At 38.6% G+C, this 18,672-nt stretch overlaps 1 protein-coding gene across 1 annotated transcript in view; it reads right to left on the bottom strand.

Moving 5' to 3' along the window:
• PTPRO (protein tyrosine phosphatase receptor type O) overlaps window positions 1–18,672 on the bottom strand; it is a 265,891-nt gene that overhangs the window by 33,743 nt on the left and 213,476 nt on the right. Inside the window, exons 16-19 of the mRNA XM_055571060.1 lie at window positions 15,323–15,391; window positions 12,716–12,799; window positions 5,241–5,276; window positions 1,668–1,749 (exon numbers count right to left, since the gene is read on the bottom strand). Coding sequence (XP_055427035.1) covers window positions 1,668–1,749; window positions 5,241–5,276; window positions 12,716–12,799; window positions 15,323–15,391 — 271 coding nt within the window. The remainder of the gene's footprint in view (window positions 1–1,667; window positions 1,750–5,240; window positions 5,277–12,715; window positions 12,800–15,322; window positions 15,392–18,672) is intronic.

Raw genomic sequence — 18,672 nt, 5'->3', positions numbered from 1 at the left:
CTGTGCCACTGAGATCAAGTCAGCTAGTGGGAATTAAATGACTGCAGCTTCAATGAAGTTGAAAGTGTACCTAGGCTATATTGTATTGACCAAAAAGTTCATCTGGATTTGTCCGTAAGATGATATGGAAAAATCCAAACAAACTTTTTGGCTAACCCAATCATTTTCATCACCATGATGGGAATTATTTAGATATTTATTTTCTTTTGAGTTTAGCCTTATGTTTTCTTATAAAAAGCCTCCTTCTTTCATTGGTATACTTTTCTGAAATATCATCCTCCCATTTTGTTATTGTTTAGCTGCTAAGTCATGTCTGACTCTTTTGTGGCCCCATGGACGGTAGCCTGCCAGGCTCCTCTGTCCATGGGATTTCCCAGGCAAGAATACTGCGAGTGGGTTGCCATTCCCTTCTCCAGGGGATCTTCCTAACCCAGGAACTGAACCTGAGTCTCCCCCCTTGGCAAGTGGATTCTTTACCACTAAGTCACCACGGAAGCCCCCAACCCTCCCATAGATCTCCATTTCAAATTGGGTTTCTGTTTTTGAGCATCTGGTGTAGCATTTATAATTTCATATGCCAGCTGCATACAATGGATAACTCAGTCAGGCTTTATGTGACATTTCTCAAGACACAGGTGATAGTTGGGGGCTTTGTATTTGATAATGTATGAGACTCTTCTCATCCTTAAATCCCCTGTTGGGATGAATATCCACACCAGGACTCCTGCTGCTTCTTGCAGAACAAAGCTATTCTTGGCTGGTGCGGGAAAAGAAGAAATGAATATGGATAATGAGGAGAAGGCAGCTTTATTCAACAGCCTAGTGTCTCACAGGAAAAAAAAGCCTATAAGGCTTTAAAAAAATGACACAATTTAGAAATCACTTTATCTTTCCTGTCTTTTTGGTCTTCGTGAATCACGAGTCACCTGAGCCTTGCTGTAGAAGGCTCCAGACTGTATTCTGAGCTGTGAAATATGTGAGAAGAAAACCTGGGGACCAGCTGTATCCCTCACACTACAGAGATCCTAGACTCATTTCCATCTACTCTGACACACATTCTTGGATTCAAAGAAAAAAGTGTGCTCCAGAAAAAGGAGATGTCGCTAATTTTGTTCTTCTTCAACACAAAGCATGTGTAACTCTCTCCAATTTCTCCAAGAAAAGCAAACAAAACCTCGCATATCCAATAGACTGCCAAAACTCCTGAGGTTATAAGAAACACCAGGCTCCTCTATGCTCAGGAAATAAGGGGCTCCTGTCCAATTCATCCACCATCCACACTTACCGTGGCCTAAATGATGTGAGAAACGCAGTAAAAATTCCCTGAAAGAGAAATTGTTCTGACTCTCAATTCTCAGTTTGCTTCCCCTCACTTTCCATCCCTGGTTTTCAGTGTTACCGCGGAAAACGTCTCCTGTTGCCTTGTTTGTTCACCCCAGTGCCTACATCTATTCTCTCCTTTCCTTCATTTGTGCCACTCAAACACTGACCTACTAAGGGATGACATCCTTCGCTCTGAACCAGCACCCTAGACAACCCTGAATCCAGTGATCATTCTGCCTTTTATGAATCACACTCAGCATTGCCCAGTGAGCAGAGGATTGATGCAGGTACAAGTCTGCCAGTTCCAATGCCCCCAGAGGGCAGGAAATACTTTATCTACTCACCTCAAACTGAAGAGAAAATTTATAGTCAGAGTCTTTGGCCATGTCCTTGATGTAGGCATCAAAATCATCCAGTTGAACCGGGCTTTGTCAAACACAAAGAAAAGTACATTTTAAAAATCCTGCTGATAGGTGTCACATGATGTTTAATGCCTTACTTCTCAAACATGAACAATTTCCTTGCAGAAAACAGATGTTTTACTTCTCACAGGTTAGCACTTATATTTTTTTAGGGTTAAAATTACCAATCCCTAATATATTATAATTAAAAAAGAGAGCCCTATGTACTTAACTTCCTTGAGATAGGAAAAATCTCTAGATTTTCCACTGACTTTTACTTTAGCAGCAACATATTTCACACACACATATTCATACACACACAGGTATATGTGTTGTTTCTAGAAAACTCCAGTTTATAGGGAAAAACAAAGGATTAGCCTGAAGACCTGTTTGAATTATAGTTTTACTTTATTTACTTAACTCTCCTGAGATTTAACATGCTCATCTATGAAATATCGTAGGGACACTTACATTGCAAGGTTGACACTTGTATATCATAGACACTTGTAAATTTAAACAGTTTGACAAAGGCAGGGACTTGTGTCTCCCCAGAGAAAAGGCTGGAAGCATATCTCCAGGGAGTTCCCAGTGCCTCGCTCAGAGAGGGCTGTGTTCAGAGCCTTGCACATCTCCAGAAGTCTCAAAACAGTTCGTAAATAAAATAAAGTAGCACATCCGACTTTACATTTCTGCATATGCCACAGAAGTTCTCGCCTTGTTTTTGTTTTGTGGAATAAGAATTCAGTTCTATTTTCTGTAGTTGTCTCTAGCTGCTTATCTCTTCTAGGGCTTACCTGTCCCAATCTGTTCTTGGAGCTTCTGCAGGACACAGCGCTCTGTCACCTAACCCAAGCCTTTCCACCTTACCAGGGTCCACAGAGTTAGCCTTTCTCTCAGTTTTGCGGCAACTTACTCAGCTTATGTCATCCACCTGTGGTCTTATTTCTTATTAGCAAACACAGAGCATATAATAGATATTTGTTCAAAGTTGTTGACTAGCTCCTCTGATTAATTTATGTTAAGATTTTAGTAGATTTTAAGGGTATTATGTCTCCTAGATAATACAAATTGTAATGGTTTTATTTAATAATAATAACACTGACTGGTACCCTTAAGTGTGTGTGTGTGTGTGTGTGTGTGTGTATGTGTGTGTGTGTGAAAATCACACCAGGGAAGCTCTGTACCCTTAAAACATACTATAAACTGTAAATATGCTTATGCATTATCTTGCTTGGTTGATGGTTGAGGTTAGACATGGAGAACGTTAGCCTCATGCTTGGGCTTTCCTGGTGGCTCAGATGGTAAAGAATCTGTCTGTAGTGCAGGAGATGTGGGTTCGATCCCTCAGTCGGGAAGATCCCCTGGGGGACGGAATGGGTACCCACTCCATTATTCTTGCCTGGAGAATCCCATGGACAGAGGAGCTTGGGGGGCTATAGTCCATGGGGTCACAAAGAGTAGGATGTGACTGAGTGACTAACACACACGTTCACTTCACTTTTAAGAAGGTGCTCCAGAGAGAGACAAGGCTGAGACAGTTATGTGAGGAGTTCAAGATCTCAGGGCTACTAAGCCAGAGAAAGTGAAAGTGAAGTCGCTCAGTCAAGTCCGACTCTTTGCGACCCTATGGACTGTAGCCTACCAGGCTCCTCCATTCATGGGATTTTTCCAGACAAGAATACTGGAGTGGATTGCTGTTTTCTTCTCCAGGAGATCTTCCCGACCCAGGGATTGAACCCAGGTCTCCCACATTGTAGGCAGACGCTTTACCATTTGAGCCACCAGGGAAGTAAGCCAGAGAATGCTAAGGATAACCAAGGAGAAGGACTCCTGGTTAAAAGCTTTCTCATTCAAACTTGCCATCCTTCTAAAAGAACAGCTAACTTGGGCAGGGGGCAGGGAGGCTCCCCTCCCTGCTGTCTTTGAGCAATACAATGACCTTAAAATTGGGCTTAATGATTCTAGTTCTCATCCCCTTAGGAGGAAAATGGGATTAGAAAAAGCAAAAGCAAGAAGAGGAGGAAAAAGAAAGTCAGAGGAAGGACCAGGAAGTAGAAGGGTGGGCATCAGGGAGAGGAAGAGAAGAGAGAGAAAGCTGGTAAGGAGCAGAAATCAATTGGGGGTGGGGGGTGGGGGTGGGGTGGGGGTAAGGATTTAGACCAAAGGGGGAAAGAAGAGGTGAGAAAGGAGAGGAATGAAGGTAAGTGGAGAGAGGGAAGGTGGTAATGGTGGGGCATTTGGACTGAAAGAGAAAAGATAAAGAGAAAGTAAATGGAAAGATGGAAAGAGTACCTAAAAAATGACCTGTAAAGAAGGAGAGAGGACTAGAGGGAAAATGAGAAGAGGGAAGGAGGACGTTAGCTTGACATGGGGTTTCGGCTTATGGGCAGGTTCCACCACATCTATACACCACTCCAAACTTGGGTCCACCTCCTGCTTCGTTCTGCCTCCATCTTAGGTCCCCTCTTGGTCCTGAGACTCCAACCTCTAACTGCTCTAATCTATGCCTCTGGACCTCACTTAACAACTCAACTAAAAATTTTGGGCAACAAAGTGTTTCTGTCAAATCATTCCTTCCACCTGACAGCTCCTCTCCTCTGCTTGGCTGGTCTTGTCTCTCCTACCTCACTTGATAGATGCCAATGAATGAGTATTAATTTGAAATAGATTCAGGAAAAAAATATTCTGTCATGTACATGTGCCAAAGCATTATATGTCACTCAAAGCCGAATAGAAATATTTTGGATTAACTTTTCTTTTGTGTTATGTACTCCATTAGCACAGATACCATAGAACTGATGGAAATTGGCTTAATTGGCTCCTTAATGAATTCACCAATATTCTGTCCCAGGCAAGTATCAAGAATAAAGTCTATTTATAGAAACGATCGACTCTTTATGTGTAGAGTTTTCAACTAAAGGCCTAGAGGTGATACTCTAATTAGGCTTTTGAAATCAACTGATAGTTCATTTTCACCCCTCAGAATTATAATTCTTATGACTTAACCATTCAGCAGATTAAGTGAAACCACAGGCAAGCTAAAGCAATTATCCTTTTCAATTTATTATGAAGATTTCCTGAGACAGCATTTATCAAAGTATTTGTTATAACATCACATAGAATAAAAGCCTTTTTCCTGCAATAAGCATGAAATTTGAAGCTACAAAATGGCAAAGGTTTTTGTACTACTTTGATGTAGCTAAACATTGTATATTTTTTATAGATGTAGAAGAGTAGACATCCTTCTGTAAGACTTCTATAATTCCTAACAACCCATTCTTCGCAGATTTCATGCAGTGAGAGTTTTCCTTATTCTTGAAAAGTGTTCTGTTGGTACACTTTCTTGGTGGTCACTGACATCCATATGTGTAAACACACCAACACATGACTGCAACACATAATATGCATTGCCTCTTTCTTAAGCTTCCTTCTATTAAAGACACACAATCTTTTCAATTTGGAAAGTGAAGATCATTATGAAGAATATTTTTAAATGAAATAGTAAGAAAAACTTACTTAGTCAGTTTCCTCTTCTTTAAGCCATTTTTACTCCTGAGAATTAAAAAAAAGAGAAGCAAATTTATCTGGGCTAAAGAATTGATTAACATATGATTAAGCTTAGGGAGCTTTAAATAATTATTGTATATCAGGCACCTCTATTATATTAAATTTTTATTAAACATGCCTAATTTGTTTAATTACTTTCCCTTAAATGAAAAGATAATGATAAAAATTTCAGATTCATTAAAAAAAATTCCTTTAGATTTCAGAAGCAACCTATACTTTATATTTCAGATTTGCAAAAAAGCTGAGTTCTAGAAATATAATTTCTTGCTCCTAGGTATTAAGTTGCTGAAGTGTTTTGTAAATACATAGAAATATCTACTGGGTGAACATTCCAGGTTCTACAAGCAAGAAGGAAAAAAATTGGGAAATAAAGGTGACAGCTGATGGACAGAGAATGGACATACTGGTTTTTTAAAGACTAAAAATAACATTTTTCAGGTATTTTCAACAAGAATGTGAATTTGTGCTCAGTGTTGCCATGTGTCATAAATTCTCCTATAGCATTGTTCTTATTTAGTTTTGAACAAAGTTTTAAGCTATCTGAAGAATTGCACCTATTACCTGCTTGTTTCTGATTCATTACTAGTCTGCAAACTCAAACACATATAATACTAGTTATGCTTCAGCTAATAACATTTTAAGAGTATTTTAAAGGGTAATTATTTTCTACCAATATGTAAGATAACTGACCTAAGTTACCTAAAACTAGGATAGTATCTGCTGAAAGGCTTCATTATTCTATTTAGATTGTCTTAAATAAATGATATTGATACATGATTGAGTGTTACAACTTTTATAAGTAATTTTCAAAGGTCTTGAAATATTGATGGGAGCACCCAGACCTTCAGAGCACAAACAATAGGTAGTAAGTAGCCAGTTGTGATCTGAGTACTCTTATGTGGCAAAATATTTATTGATATTTAAAATTATGAATATTTGGGTACCCCCATTTCTGTAAAGTCTTTAGCAAATGAAATACTACTTCCTCTGGAATTTCATAGCACTTGATTCATGGAGTATCTCTCATGTGGTCTGACCATGAGTTGTGCATGCCCTCCTTGCTAGATTGTCCTTTGCCCTCAGAGCTGAGTATATACAGTTCATGGAACACTAGTGGGTGGCCAATAAATGCTTATTTAATTGAATTGAAACAAAACATCTTTATTATATCATCCTCACAATTTTACTTAATGATGCAGTTAAGAACTGGATATTAGATTTGGTCTCATGAAGGATCCCTCTGGGGAAATGGCACTTGTGGGTGAAGAGGAAGTAACAGAAGGAAGGACATATTCATAAACGAAAGTGATGTTTCTGTTTTTCCTTTTCTAGTTTCAGAGAGTTTTTATTTCTTCCCAATTCTTAGTGAAGATAATCCATTTGATAGTTCTTGTAATTTCTTTTCTCCCTCAGCTTCTTTTTGTCTTCCATATTTGGGATTTAGAAGGAATAAACATTCAGGTTTTTACTTTGCCTCTTCATCATCTTCCCCCACAGGAACCCCCCCCCCCCCGCAAAACAAAAATCCACCATCATATTGGACAGAGCTGTGCCACATAGGTGTTTGGGAACCTAAAGAAATTACTTCCTGAATAATTTTCTTAAATTGGAGTAATTGCTTTCCAATTGAGTTAGTTTCTAACATACAGTGAAGTGTATCGACGATGTGTGTACATCTATCTCCTTCCTCTCACCCCTCCCTCACCCCTCTAGGTCATTACAGAGCATCATGCTGAGCTTCCTGTGCTACTGAATAATTCTTTTACCCTACTCTAGTAATGAAGAAAAGTTATGACCAACCTAGATAGCACATTAAAAAGCAGAGATATTATTTTTTTTCTTAATCTGTGTGAATTTCTTTTTAAAAAAATTATTTATTTTAATTGGAGCCTAATTACTTTACAATATTGTAGTGGTTTTTGCCATACATTGACATGAATCAGCCATGGGTTTACATGTGTTCCCCATCCTGAACCCCCCTCCCACTTCCCTCCCCATTCCATCCCTCTGAGTTATCCCTGTGCACCAGCCCTGAGCACCCTGTCTCATGCACGATCTCAGAGATATTACTTTGCCAACAAAGGCCCGTCTAGTCAAGGCTGTGGTTTTTCCAGTAGTCATGTGTGGATGTGAGAGTTGGACTATAAAGAAAGCTGAGTGCTGAAGAATTGATGCTTTTGAACTGTGGTGTTGGAGAAGACTGTTGAGAGTCTCTTGGACTGCAAGGAGATCCAACCAGTCCATCCTAAAGGAGATCAGTCCTGAATATTCATTGGAAGGACTGATGCTGAACCTGAAGCTCCAATACTTTGGCCACTTGATGTGAAGAACTGACTCATTTGAAAAGACCCTGATACTGGGAAAGATTGAAGGCAAGAGGAGAAGGGGACAACAGAGGATGAGATGGTTGGATGACATCACCGACTCAATGGGCATGAGTTTGAGTAAACTCCAGGAGTTGATGATAGACAGGGAGGCCTGGCGTGCTGCAGTCCATGGGGTCACAAACAGCTGGACACGACTGAACAACTGAACTGAACTGAACTGTAATGATAACTTACTTAACCCTAGGAATCATACATTTACTTCCTGTACGAGGAGCCAATCACTTTAGTGCCTGATGAAAGCAGAATTTTAGCATAATAAGGAACAGTTATGGTAACTCTCGGAGAAGGCAATGGCACCCCACTCCAGTACTTTTGCCTAGAAAACCCCATGGACGGAGGAGCCTGGTAGGCTGTAGTCCCTGGGGTTGCTAGGAGTCGGACACGACTGAGCGACTTCACTTTCACTTTTCACTTTCATGCAATGGAGAAGGAAATGGCAACCCACTCCAGTGTTCTTGCCTGGAGAATCCCAGGTACGGGGGAGCCTGGTGGGCTGCCGTCTATGGGGTTGCACAGAGTTGGACACGACTAAAGTGATGCAGCAGCAGCAGCAGCATGGTAACTCTGGAGGTTGCCAACATATTTTGTAATTCAGAGTGAAATTAAAAAAAGAAAAACACAAAACCTTTCTGATCCAAACAGACTTTAAGGGAAACCAGGAGGAAACAAATGTCTGTGGTAGGGTGACACTGAATAAATGTAGTGCTGAAATATTAAGCCGCTACTATTCCACAGCTGTCTTGAAACCTGATTCATGGGAGAGAGGTACTATTTTTTTCTTTCTGTCACATTCACTGATTGAATGAACCTAAAATACAATATGAAATTCTACCACATGTTTTGTATGCTCTTAAGTATATGTCTTCATAGTTTGTGTATGACTTTCATTGTTCTGATTAGATTTTACTGAATTGCTGAAGATTCCCAAGGGTTCTTGTTATGTAAAGCTATGGGACATGCCAGTACTGAATTGTGGGACTTCACAGCAAGACTGAGAGAATTTTCCCACATTTTCAATGGCTGTACTGATCCTATGACTCAAAGCAAGGGAAAATTCGCTTTTAAACGTGTAAGTTCGGGCTTTGCTAGCAGTTTTCCCTTCATTACTTTATGGACAGAGCTCATGAGTGTGTGCATTTTGGGTGATGCTGAGGTCATCATCTTGTCATTGCAAAAGATTTTCTGAATAACTGATTAATAACACCCATCTGACATGTAGTATATACACATATAGGATTATGCACTTCCTTTACTTTTTCTCTTTCACTTTCATTAGATAAGGTTCAAAATCCTAATGACTTCAAGAAGTTAAGATGCATTAGGAGGTGGAAGGGAGGGTCAAGTGGGAGGGGACATATGTATACCTATGGCTGATTCATGTTGATGTATGGCAGAAACCAACACAATATTGTAAAGCAATTATCTTCCAATTAAAAATAAATACATTTTTTAAAAAAGATGCATTCTTTATAAGTTCTTCATGATTATGACTGTCTTGGAAAGCATACCAGAATGGAATTCATTCCAAGAGGAATATCAGGCAATGGCAGAGACATGGGGTTTATGATGGTTAAAAACAAACACAAAGTAAACCTGAAAACAATAAACTCAAAAAACTCTAAATTTCCTAAGCATTATGTACTTTTTCATGATACAAACACAAATCATCTTCACATCTTCAATAGGTCTTTAGAGTTATGTCATTCTCTGAATAGAACATGCCACAAACAGGAGTAAAGCTGAGCAGCAATATTGCAACATGCTTAAAATACTGACTATTAAGGATTTAGAACAGGCAGATGAGTATGTGAGTAGAGCATGAGGTGACTATGATAGTAAAGAAAAGAGAATAACAACACTGAATCTGGAGACAGCTGGTCCAAATGAGATGGTTTTCTTTGAACAGGAAATACAATCTGAGATCACTAAAGTCAGAAATCCTGGCAGAATGCAATTTTAAGATTAAGCTAATGGGCACATAGGCTCCACTGTGATTCTGCCACTACTTGGGAAAAGATTTGAACCACTCTATTTAGGCAGGAGACAGATGGGCCCGGCAGGGTAAACCAATTGGAGATTCATTCTCTATTGGCAAGAAAAGAATAGCAGGACAATTAAGGGAGGAGGCTAGGCCTTGCTCAGACCACGTATTTCTTGTTCCTGAAGTCAGGAGACCTCCCTGACTACACCTGCAGAGAAAGGCTCCTTGGAGGTCAAAGGGGGATTAATGTCAAGGGATACTCTGCCCAGATGCCTTTGAGGTAGAGATGTGTGGGAGGATCTTCCCACAACATGGGAGTCCTGAGATATATCAAATATGGACTGTGAACCAAGCAAAGCAAAATGCTTGGCTGAAGGAAACCCTGAAGAAATGCCCAATAAAAGCAATTCAACTGTCATGAGGATGCAACTCAGCAACTCTCTCTCTCCCTGAGTCTGCCTGTGTGTCCATCCACATGCACTGTACATTTTCCCTCTTAATAAATACTCTACTTGTTTCATTACTTTCCCTCTTTGTGAAATTCTTTTCCGCAAAGCCAAAGGGCGAGGGGTCTTGTCATTGACCACTGGTCTGGTGGCTAGGATCTGGTGTTTTCAGTGGGCTGTGACCCAGCCCAATCTCTGGCTGGGAACAAAGGCCCACTCCAAGCCATTGCCACCTGAGATCAATATGAGGGAGAAAGAGTCTCTGGATTTCCACACAAACCATGAGAAGCATCAGGAGGATTTTAGACAATCATCAGGAACATATCTATCCAAGAAGTTGACAGGTTAGACATGAAGCCAGGCAGTGTTAAGAATGAAGAGGATGGCTCTGTTATTTGGGGTGGTTGTTAATAGAGGGGTGAAATATGAAGACACACACATCTGAAGGAGGATTTTAAAAGACTACCTAGCAAATGAAAGCAGGGGAAAATATCCACAATTTATGAGATAAAGAGAAAAGTAGCATAGAGTAGCGAATTTGGGTGGCTTTGTGAGTACTGAACTGTAATTGAAGGAGCAGGGACCATCCATTTTACCTCTTTTATATCTTGCATAGCACAAGTCTAGGGCTGGAAACACAGTTTGGTTCAGTATATTTTCGTTTCTTGTTATGTGTGCAGTTGATGGAAAATGCAGAAAGCCTGGGGCTCCATCTTTTGCTTTCTCTTCTCATCTGGAGATAACCATTTATAGCCTCAGGACCATTCTTTTAAAAACTACTGAGTGGATTTTTCCCTTCCGAAGTTGGGTCGCATGCTATTTGAGCAGTACTATAAATAACAGACCTTGAAGGGGTTGCTGAAATTTGAACCTGTGTTCATCAGTGGGAGGGCTTTCCTGGTAGCTCAGCTGGTAAAGAATTCGCCTGCCACACAGGCAACCCCAGTTGGATTCCTGGATTGAGAAGATCCCCTGGAGAAGGGATAGGCTACTCACTCTAGTATTCTTGGGTTTCCCTGGTGGCTCAGACGGTAAAGAATCCTCCTGCAATGCAGGAGACCTGGGTTTGATCCCTGGTTTGGAAAAATCCCCTGGAGAAGGGAATGGCTAACTACTCCAGTATTCTTGCCTATAGAATTCCATGGACAGAGGAGCCTGGCAGGTTATAGTACATGGGATCGCAAAGAGTTGGACATGACTGAGTGATTAACACTTTTACTACCTTTTCACTTTCCACTCATACATGAACACCATCTGATGTCAAATATTTAAAACATTGATTGACTGTGGTGAAGTCCTATAAGGGAGACTGTTATTAAGAATAAACTAGGAATAATAGTGAAGGGGTCTTTCTCATCCAGTACATTCTTCTGTCTTTATTACTTATACAGCTTGTCTACCATGTTTCAGAAGTTTTTCAACTAGTCCTTTTTTTTAATAAAGAAAATACAAATTCTGGTATTAACAATCTCCATTGTGAGGACATTCTTTTTTATACTTTTCCCATTGCAAATCAAAGTTCTAACTTTGCCCACTGTATTTCCTCTGTCTTCAGAGAAGCTGAACATTTGATCAATTCTATTTGAATGGCTAACTCTCCAGAATGCTTTAAATATTGAATTCTGTCCCCTCCCCCACCATGAGACCTTTTTCCAGTCCGTGAACTGTTTTTATTGTTTTTATTTGAGTCCTTCTCAAGTTGTCCAGGTTTCTGGATCCATTCGTACATAATTTAGTACTTAAACACCATGGACTAATACTTAAGGACAATGATTTCTTTTTCCTCTGAGAAACTGCTGCCTTATGCTGACTTATGGTTCAGAAAAAGAAATAGTTCTTCTGGATACATTAATCTCAAAATTCAAGATCATGATCATTATACTTTATAAAAATGAAAAGATACTCTTTGAGATTTAATTATTAAAATGATTTAAAAGTCAAGAAAATAAGAATTTAAAGGAGGCTTTTTAGAGAGGAAAGAATAGATTTCAGAGACACTTGGGTTTGGAATCTGAATTTTCTATATAGTCATGGGCTGTCAAGATAGCTAATCTCCTTTCACCTCTATTTCTACCACTGTAAAATGATGCTGATAACACTCTTTGCAGAGGTGCTATTAAATCAAAGGATTATACAAAGAGGCTCACACATAGTCAGTGGTTCAATATTCACTGAGTGAGTATTATTATAAAAACATAAAGTCCCCCCAAAACAGAGAACAGTGTTTTGGGTTTCTTTGTCTGATTGCTTTTTTTTTTTTTTTTCCTTCTTGGAAATATGGAGCTAACCAATGGAAATTGTGAGAAAAATGGAATGCATCATTTTTAAAGATGAGAGGCCATGGACTAACTCAACGATGAAATGAATAACTTAACAATAGATGGAAGAAAAGCTTGCCAAGAACATCACAAGAAGAAAATTTAATTGGGAAAACATTATAGTTAGCATCTGGGTACCATTAGCTGCTTTATTCCATTTCAATACATGACTAATAATTTCACATGCTGCTAAACACATAGAATCATTAAAAAAGGTTTTCTCTTTGGTTTACTTCTTGAAAGCTAACTTTTAAAGATTTTGTGTTAGGTAAACAGTAAAAAAGTCACTTACCAAGGATTAATATAAAATGCCAAAAGATAATCAGTCCAAAGACATGAGGGTAGCAGGGTTAAGAAAGCAAATATACTCCTACGCCTGTGAGCGTTGATAGATAACAGATGTAAAGATGAAAAAGTGGCAAGAGTTAGTAATACAAACTGTGAACAGAGATCAGTAAATTACTGACTGGGATCAATTAAAATGACAAGCACCTTAATTATGGTTAAATATTATTCCATTCTCTGAAATTTAAACATGAGGGCTTAAATGCTATAATATTGCCCAAATCAGTTTTATTCACATGCAGCCTTATTGTAATCAGATATATTTCTTTCAACTTGGTTTGTGTCAATTAGCCTGCTATTAGGTGATTACATTTTGCATTCATTTAAATGAGGCTCTGAAATGCCTCATTAGTTACCTCCAGTCTTATTCTTGGATATTACCCTTGCAATGCTTAAGGCTATTTTAAGAAATCTATAACATCATTTGATAGCTAACAGCAGCTTGTGTAAGGAATACAAATGGTTAGTTTGAGTATACTGATTCTGGTAAACAAGCTTTCAGAACATATTCTTATAAAGGTGCACTGCTAGGTATGGCTTTCTATATTATTTAAAATATAAATGATTATAATACACCATTCCTCAAAATAATCCTTAAAACAAGGGCATGGCATGACATCCACATACCATTCATCCAATGTATTACTGACTGCCTAGTTGCTAATCTTACTTATACTCCATGGAGTGGGAGCAAAATTACTTAGCTTCACGTTAATTCTAATGCAGACTGTTGATTTAAAAATGCCTGATTTGAATCAAATTTCAGTAATTTAAAACCTAGTAAAATAAAACATGTATTAATGTAGATCTTGAAATATCCTTTGGTTGTATTTATAGTTATTCTGAGAATTAGGGAAAACGACTGTCAGTTTGTTACTTTAGTTCTTATACATCCTCACTGCGATATGTATTCTCAGTTAGCCAGAAAATGTTGGCGTTGGCAACACTGTCTTTGGCCCAGAGCTGCACAAGAATTTTTCTTAACTTTTATAGGAATGTCCTGAAATGAATTCTCTTTTGTTTCGGTTCTCCCACAACTGATCTCTCATAAAGTTTGTAAATTGTGACCAGTTGTGTAGTTAGTAAATGTATTGATCTGAGTCACAAGCACAATGTTACCAGTTTCTAGATGGGTCCCTCATCACTACTCTGTGAATGGGTCTTTTTTAAGGGTGAGACAGGCAAGCAATGGGATTGCCCAGGTGGTGCTAGTGGTAAAGAATCCACCTACCAACTAGGAGATGCAGGCTCGATCCCTGGGTTGGGGAAATCCCCTGGAGTAGGAAATGGCAACCCACTCCAGTACTCTTGCCTGGAAAATTCCATGGACAGAGAAGCCTGGCAGGCTACAGTTCATGGAGTTGCAAAGAGTCTGACACAAGTGAGTGACTGAGCATAGGCAAGAAATGAATATCAGTGAGTCTGTCTCTTGATCTTGGAGAGAGTGCTAATAATATTTGAACAAATCTAGAAATGTTTTATAACTTTTTACTATCAAGTGTTTATGGGTTACTCTTGACAGTTGGATGAATTGTATTTGAATAGCAAAATTCCATTCAGGGTGAAATTTTAAAATAGCACAGCATATGGTCTTATTAAAAATAATCTGATATCACCTAGATTTTCAGCTAAAGTGGTCTCAACTAGTTGCCCATTTAGCATTTACAGTTTAAATAAAGCACCCCCCTCATTAATTCTGAGAGTAAAATTTCTAGTATCACATATCTACTTCTTTCAGATTAAACATTTTTAGGGGGTTAGGAAAATAGAAAAAAAATCACTGAGGATTAACATGAAATGTATATCTTTAAGGGTATTTTGCATGGAGTTGCTTGTGAAAGAAACTAGAACATATAAGCAGTGCTGGCTTCATATTAAATGGTTACTTAATTTGCAATTTTGTTGGGTATTCATTGCTGTGCATAGGATCATTAATTCATATGGATTCCTGCTAGGTATAATGTCAACTGATTTAACTTCATGACAATGCTTTCTTAGTTCTCAGAATACCTCCTCCCTCCAAGTCCTTAATACTCAAGCATATAGAAATAACAAGGCTACCTTTCTCAGGGAATCTTGGGTATTTATCTCCTGGTAAGCATAAGAATTGAGAGCCCCGAACTGTATACTTCTTGATTTTTCAACAGAAGTAGTGGCTCAGGCACTGAAACCTGAGTTTTAAACAGAGATGCTGTTCTGTCTCTTGTCTACGTCCCTGGACTATCCTCTTCCATCTTCAGCCATACTTCCTCCATGACCCTCCTGCATTAACCCTTCATCAGCCTAGCTGCGGGCAACTCACACAACTGCTTCATTTCATTCCTTTGTGTAATGTATCAGTACAGAGCTGACCACCTCATTTTCTCTCCTTAGTTAAATTAAGCTTATATAAGCTAATGTACTCTGTGAAGAAGTCATCTTCAAGTTCACCATCACTGAAATTATGAAAGGGTAACCAGGCAAAACCATCTATTTCCAAATACAGCACAATCAAGTTTGGAGCACACACAGCATAGTCAAGCTACCTACAGACTTGTTCCAAAACAGTACTCACCAGTTGTATGGGAGCTTCCCATCCCGCTCCAAGGATGCAAAATTGACGAAAGTTCCTGCTCCACACTCCCTGTTGGAAAAGAACCACAAAATCAAGATCAGCATTTGACAGAGCACATTTTACTTTGACATAAAAGAGTCTTTATGTCAAGGTAAAAAGTTATCTTAAGGTAAAAAGCCTTGATGTCATCTCAGAGGATGAGATGGCTGGACAGCATCACTGATGCAATAAACATGAAGTTGGGCAAACTCTGGGAGATGATGAGGGACAGGGAAGACTGGTGTGCTAGAGTCCATGGGGGCTCAGAGTGAGACACAGCTGCGTTCCTGAACAACAACAAAAAAGAGTCTTTAATCATCAGAGCATTAACCATTTAAAAAGTCAATATAAGTTGCTTGCATTCCGCATTTGGATATGATGCAAAGTAGAAAGACAAAATTTTTCACGGGGGTGCACACACCCAAGTCAAGTTATTTGAAGCCAAAAAGATTTGGTTCACAATCCTTACCAAAGTGCACTCGTGATCGTAACATTAACTGTTGAACGAACTATAGTAGGTAGAATACTTTCATTATTATTATTATTTTTTTTTTACAGAACCTTCACTAGTAAGGTATAGAAATGCTCTTAGATAGGGTAAAGGTTTTCCATTTTTAGCAACTATTTCTTGTTTTTATAGCATTTTGATTTCCTCTTTAATAGATGGTGGATCAAACTGAATTGTTTTCTTCCTCCAAAACTTTCCTCTTATGTTGTTATGCCCATGTTATTCATCACTTGAGATAAAAAGTGATACATACTGAAATAGATTGGCTTATGCAGTCAGTAGAAAATATTGTTAAAGTTTTTTTTTTTCCCCCCAGAAGCGGAGGGAAAAGGTAAACCTAATTCTCATGCTTTCTCCGCCTTTTGGTTAACAACATGTGGAAATAACATAGCTCGCTGGTGTGGATACATTTCATTTTTTTTCTCTCTATAAAATTGATGGGCTTATTCAGAATTGAGGCAGGGATTCTGACATTATTGGCACAATGTCATTACTTCAGTTATCTGTCTGTCCTCATTAGTGTTCTAAGAATAGCTTTCTTCCTTGAAAAACACACTAACATATTATTATTTCATGTGGTATATATTATAAATTGGATATCATCAATTAATTTTCCTATATCAATTTCCTGTATATGGGATTTCTTTTACTCTCTAACTCAAGGGTTCTTAATCTAGGGTCCAAGGATAGAATTTATAGCTCTATGAACATATGTGGGAAAAAAACCACATCTTTATTTTCACAACTTATAACTGAAATTTAGTAACTGCTTCAAGTATTAAAGTATACAACAAGCCCCAATGCCACCATCAGCAGTTGTGAGATTTGGTAATAGAAACTGAGGACTTTTTCTACAATAGACCTGCTGCAGTTATTAAAATATTGTTCATCATCATCACTCTGATGAAATTTGAGAGTTCTTAGATTTCCTACTAAATATTGTTATCAACTGTGTTAATAAAGAAGCATACAACTCATTTATTTTCTGAACACTTTGATTACCACATTTTCATATAGTTATTTTCTTTTTTAATCCTGTGTGTCTTATTTTATGCATTTAGTAGGAAAGCACTATTCTTGGAAGAGATCTACAGGCTTCATCAGACTGCCAGAGAGAACCATGTACAAAAAATATTAAGAATCTCTGCTCTGATGACAAGCTGGCTGAAGTAGAATCATTCCTCCTAAATATTTGCCTGTATCCATCACAAAGGACGCTCCTGCAATAATACCCTCATAAATACCCCTATCCCATTTCTACTTCTGTTACCAACCCCCCCTCACTATTACTATTAACAGCTAACATTTGTTGCTTGCTTCCTATGACACTATGCTGTTGCTGCAGTATTGTTCCTAACTAATCTCTAATGCAGGACTGTTATCATCTCTTTTTATTTTATTTTTAAACTTAACATAATTGTATTAGTTTTGCCAAATATCAAAATGAATCTGCCACAGGTATACATGTGTTCCCCATCCTGAACCCTTCTCCCTCCTCCCTCCCCATTCCATCCCTCTGGGTCGTCCCAGTGCATCATCTCTTTTTGATACATGCTCTTTTCCTTGCTTCTAGGCTACCACACTCTCCTAATTTTTTTTCTACTCTACTGGATGCCACTTGTCAGCTTTGTTTTTGCCATTATCTTTCATCTTCTCTCTAAAAATCTTAGATTGTTCTGGTGCTTAATCCAGGGCCCTCTTTTCTAATTTACACTTCATTCCTGGACTACCTCCAGTCTATAGCTTTAATACCATTTATATGCTAAGAACTTCCAAACAGAAAGTACTTGAGGATGCGCTCTGATAAGAAATGCATCCATGGTCAAAGGAATAGGGAATCCACAAAACCGTAAATCAAAAGGCTTTCCTAACAGCAAGAAAAATGAAACTGCCTGCAAATCTGTGTAAAAGGAACAGAACTAACAGGGGGACTCAAAAGGACCTTTTCATAAACTCAACAAATATTTTCTGATAAAACAGCTTCAACAGAACTAACGAGGAAAGGGATTTCTTTTCTTCCTTGTGGTCTCCATATGTATTAACTCCTTTCATTTATCATACTTAGTAGGGATAGATCTTTCTTTAACCCCAAAATATTTTGAAAGTGAAAGTGAAAATGTTATCCTTTAGTTGTGTCCGACCCTTTGTGATTCCATGGACCGTAGCCACCAGGCTCCTCTGTCCATGAAATTCTCCAGGCAAGAATACTGGACTGGGTTGCTGTTCGCTTCTTCAGGGGATCTTCCCCACCCAGAGATGGAATCTGTATCTGTCGCATTCCAGGCAGATTCTTTACCATATGAGCCACCAGGGAAGCCCAAAATATGTTTGGAAGTATCCAAATACAATGAATGGATCCCAATATATGGGCTACTTAAAATGATAAGATTAACAGTAAAAGGTCTGACTTTGTGTAAACAAACCATCCTTTGCTTTACTATTTCAATGGTAATGTTTTCTAAAACAATATTGAAAAGTCTACTTAGAAAACAAAAAATAGAAATAGGCATTAAAAACTAAAAGTAAACTCACCCCTGTACAATTTAGGTGTGAAAATGCCATTGTTGTGTTGTTTATTCACTAAATTGTGTCTGATTCTTTTGTGATCCCATGGATTATAGTCTGCCAGGCTCTACTGTCCATGGGATTTCCCAGGCAATAAAACTGGAGTGGGTTGACATTTCCTTCTCCAGGGGAATCTTCCTGGCCCGGGGATCGAGCCTATGTCTCCTGCATTGGCAAGCATGTTCTTTACCACTGAGCCACCAGGGAAGCCTATATGTAAAAGCTACACGTACATGGT

This window comes from Bubalus kerabau, chromosome 1, assembly GCF_029407905.1.
Source record: "Bubalus kerabau isolate K-KA32 ecotype Philippines breed swamp buffalo chromosome 1, PCC_UOA_SB_1v2, whole genome shotgun sequence".
NCBI lineage: Eukaryota > Metazoa > Chordata > Mammalia > Artiodactyla > Bovidae > Bubalus > Bubalus kerabau.
Note: the sequence above shows the minus strand (reverse complement) of the source record. Positions and strands in the feature narration are given on the sequence as shown.